This window comes from Triticum aestivum, chromosome 2D (genome assembly GCF_018294505.1).
Source record: "Triticum aestivum cultivar Chinese Spring chromosome 2D, IWGSC CS RefSeq v2.1, whole genome shotgun sequence".
NCBI classification, from domain to species: Eukaryota; Viridiplantae; Streptophyta; class Magnoliopsida; order Poales; family Poaceae; genus Triticum; species Triticum aestivum.
This window is the reverse complement of record NC_057799.1, coordinates 36,031,387-36,035,674: the sequence shown is the minus strand read 5'-3', so window position 1 is coordinate 36,035,674 and position 4,288 is coordinate 36,031,387. Positions and strand designations below refer to the sequence as shown.

Below are 4,288 nucleotides of genomic sequence, written 5' to 3'. Positions count from 1 at the left end.
ATATATTTTTCATATTTTTGGCTCGCAACCCATAAGAATTTCTGTAGAAGAAAGGCCACTTACCTAGGCTTGCGGCACAGCGGATGCCCATAATAGTCCGAACGAAACCCAATAAACGGAACAAAACCAAGAATATCAACTTAAGAAATGGACACATAGATAAAAGCCCACACGTGGCTTGTGTCCCATAGGTAGTGTGCGTGCGAGCGAACAGGAAACTTCACCCCACGCCTAAAAAAAAAACTTCACCTAAAAACCATAAATGTTTCTAAAAAACCTAAAAACCATATTACTTTATTGATAGATATTTAGATATACTCCCTTCGTCCGGAAATACTCGTCATCAAAATGTATAATAGAGGATGTTTCTAGACGTATTTTAGTTTTAGATACATTTTATTTATTTATTTTGATGACCAGTATTTTCGACGGAGGGAGTAGATTGAGTGACCGGATTTTATTGTATTTATTTAATGGGACTACCTAACGGGCACTAAACAGTGCTTGCAGCACGGCGTGGTAGCTGGAGTTTCCTCTTTCCTGGTAGCTGCTAAAGAGTGAGGTCTTGTCAATAAAACGTCCACCGAAAGCTGCTAAAGAGTCACAAGCAAGCCACGACGATCGATCCAGCGGTAGACAGAGGATGGCAGTCGATAGCATGCACGTCGTGATGTTCCCCTTCCTCGCCTTCGGCCACATCAGCCCGTTCGTGCAGCTGGCGCGCAAGCTCGTCGCCGCCGGCGGCGTGCGGGTCACGCTGCTGTCGGCCGCGGCCAACGTGCCCCGCGTCGAGGCCATGCTGGGGCCGGCGGCCGGCGCGGTGGCCGTGGCCCCGCTGCGCCTCCAGCGCGTGCCGGGGCTCCCCGAGGGCGCCGAGAGCACGGCCGAGGTCTCGGCGGACGGCGCCGAGCTGCTCAAGGTCGCCGTCGACGGCACCAGGCCGCAGGTGGCGGCCCTGCTCGCGGAGCTCGGCCCCGACGCCCTGCTGTTCGACTTCGCCACCCCATGGGTCACCGAGCTCGCGGCGCCGCTCGGCATCAAGGCGCTCCAGTTCTCGGTCTTCTCCGCCGTGTCCGGCGCCTACCTGATGAACCCCGCCCGCCGCCTCGGCGCCGGCGGCCAGCTGCCAACCGCGGACGACCTCACGTCGGCGCCCGCAGGCTTCCCACCGTCGTCCAACATCGCCACCGTGCCGGCCTACCAGGCCGCCGACTTCAGCTACGTGTTCACCAGCTTCCACGGCGAGCCGTGCGTGTACGACCGCGTCCTCGCCGGCGTCAAGGCCAGTGACGCCCTCGTGATCAAGACGTGCTTCGAGATGGAAGGCCCCTACATCAACTACCTCACTGCCCAGCACGGCAAGCCGGTGCTCGTCACGGGCCCGGTCGTGCCGGAGCCGCCGCAGGGCGAGCTGGAGGAGCGGTGGGCCAAGTGGCTCTCCTCCTTCCCGGACAACGCCGTCGTGTTCGCCTCCTTCGGGAGCGAGACGTTCCTCCCGGCCGCCGCCGCGACGGAGCTCCTCCTGGGCCTGGAGTCCACCAACCGGCCGTTCTTGGTCGTGCTCAACTTCCCCAAGGGCACGGACACCAAGGCGGAGCTGGCCAAGTGCACGCCGCCGGGGTTCGCCGAGAGGACCAAGGGCAGGGGCGTGGTGCACACGGGGTGGGTGCAGCAGCAGCACATCCTGCGGCACCGCAGCGTGGGGTGCTTCGTGAACCACGCCGGGCTGAGCTCCGTGGTGGAGGGGCTCGTCGCCGGCTGCCGCCTGGTGCTGCTGCCGATGAAGGGCGACCAGTACCTCAACGCGGCGCTCTTCGCGCGTGACCTCCGCGTCGGGGCGGAGGTGGCGCGGCGCGACAGCGACGGGTGGTTCGGGCGCGGGGACGTGAGCGACGCCGTGGACACGGCGATGGCGGACGGGTGGGAGGGCCAAGGCATTAAATGGAGGGACTTCTTGATGGACGACGCCGTGCAGAAGAGGTTGGCAGATGATTTCGTCACCGATTTCAAGAAGTTCGTGAGGGCCTGAAAAGATGATGTATGCTTTTGCTAGTACTTTTTCTCGTATCCAACTGTCCATGTCCATGGAGTCAAATAAAATGTGATTTTCAAATAAAAAAATGATTTTGCTATTCATCGGTTTGCCGCAGGTTTCCATGGCCATGCTCTCTGCAGTCTGCAGATCTGCACTGCACTCGTCCTCTCAGCCACAGGCCTTCGTGCTCCTACCGTCGCCATCCATCGATTTGACCAAACAAGTCGTCTGCCTACGGGCTTGCCATCTTCCCCGCCTCCGACGGGCCTCTTCTCTTCCTCTCCGGCGTCCTCAAAGCTTGCCGTCGCTCGCTACCGAGCTCCTCCTACAAGGCAAGGCAAGCTGACTTTTTCTCTTTTCTTTCCTTTTTCTGATGAGATCCACCGGACAGACTGCTGCACAAAGCTTCCGTTCATGCAGCCGTCTCTCAGGATCAGCATCAGCATCAGCATCAGCATGAGGAGACGAAAAACGCACGCACAAATGAACCCACCGGATCGAGGTCGAGGCGGATGGATCTTCCCCAATTTCGCGATGCTTCACTCTTGGATTTTACATACATACTAGTACATGCCAAATAACAGAGCTCCAGTTTCGGTTCTTTAATATTCCACCTCCTCCATCCTGTCTGTCGATTTCGATCTGATTGTCGCCCACCCAACCATGCATCTTCCCCGCATCCGCCGTGCCTCCATCTCCTCCTCCTCCTTCCTCATGAACCTGCCTGACGGCGCCTCCTCCCCGACCAACTAAACCAACACCGAATCCGTCCTCTCTTCCTCGTCTCCTCACCGGCCAACATGACCGGCCCCGATTCCGATTCCGACGCGAACCAGCAGCCTGCCTGCCGATTCCGAGCATCAATTTTTCCTCCCCTAGACCCCACCCCACCATTCCCCAAGCTCCAATTTTTCACCGGAGACGACAACCCCTCACTCTCTCCCCCGCCCGCTCTCGTCCATGGCGTCGGTCGCCCCGGAGAGGAGAACGAGCACGTTCGTGTGCTCTCCGTCCGTCCGGGGGAAATGGATGGCGTCGGGACTCGTCGTCCTCCTCTGTTCGTCCCCTCCCACCCGACGGAGGAGCCGGATCCCCTGACTTGCAGGAGGCAGGTCAGGGTGCTACAATTCCTCTTTATTAGTATTATATAAAAAAAATTGGGAAGGGAGTCCACAAATCACTGTGGATTTACCACTGTTTACGGATCACTGTACACGATTATTGTTCATATAGTACATTGGTTTTGATCAAACTTTGTAGAAATCTGGCCAAGGGAAGTCAGGTCCCTCCCAAAGTCAGCGGATATATCTGAATCCCCACCCGACAGTGCCACGTTTTGGGTTAATAGGTCTTCTTCATCAGCTGTTTAGTTCCACATCGGCCTATTTTCCGAGATAACCTTCTCAAGTTTTGACCTTCAAAACTTATTTCCAACATATTTTACGTGATTTGCCAATTGGCAAAAAAAAACTTTTTTGCATGCTGCCGTTAAACATATGTTGATCGCATGTGTTTGGTGATGCCGGAAAAGAAAATAGAAAAGCAAAGGACAAAACCTTTCCGAAGATCATGCACTCGGAATACCATTACATTGGACCAAGGCAAATGTGCATGGGCCTACGATATAATCAGTCATGTCATTGCATGGTTGATTCTTCGATTGTTTGCATTGTATTCATGCTTAGTGTCTACAAAATGTTCAACGAGTTAGCAAACCTCCATGGTCCGAGAGAGCACAAAAGAACAACTCCTACGAATAGGAGAGAACAAACCTTGTGGCCAGTGGAGGACTTAGATGCATGTTTCCTGATGTCGAAGCACGAAAACGAACCACTTGTTGACATTTTGCACATCTTCATTTTCTACACCATCTCCGGAGACTTGGGAAGCGTGTGGAGGAAGGACGAGAAGAGGGGTCAAGCATGGAGGGGAGGGGTGGCTGGGGCTAGATGGAGGGCGGTGATGGGATGTGGGGGCAGAGAGAGAGAGAGAGAGAGAGAGAGGGGTGAAGGGAGGGAGGGAGAGAGAGAGAGAGAGAGAGAGAGAGAGAGAGAGAGAGAGAGAATAGTTAGAATTACGAGGGAGTGGATGAATTTATATAGGCCATAGGAATGCTGCACACGGTTATTTTAGGTCAGCCATGTGCAACGAGTAATGCAACACACAAACGCGTGCGCACACACACTCACACACACACGTGTTCAACAACATGTGTTGGCAATTTTTACATCACATCCTTTTGTGCACCACTTT

The 4,288-nt window shown here is 55.0% G+C and overlaps 1 protein-coding gene across 1 annotated transcript; it reads left to right on the top strand.

Annotated features, from left to right (window-relative positions):
- Positions 1 to 580: 580 nt before the first annotated feature.
- LOC123051358 (anthocyanidin-3-O-glucoside rhamnosyltransferase) lies at positions 581 to 3,619 on the top strand. Its single transcript, XM_044474221.1, has 2 exons — positions 581 to 2,038; positions 2,151 to 3,619. The coding sequence occupies exon 1, from the start codon at positions 644 to 646 to the stop codon at positions 2,027 to 2,029; it is 1,386 nt and encodes a 461-aa protein (XP_044330156.1). The 5' UTR covers positions 581 to 643; the 3' UTR covers positions 2,030 to 2,038; positions 2,151 to 3,619.
- The last annotated feature ends 669 nt before the right edge of the window (positions 3,620 to 4,288 follow it).

Excerpts from the sequence above, each read along its gene's own strand:
- LOC123051358 (XM_044474221.1), top strand. The coding sequence starts at position 644 with ATGGCAGTCGATAGCATGCACGTCGTGATGTTCCCCTTCCTCGCCTTC.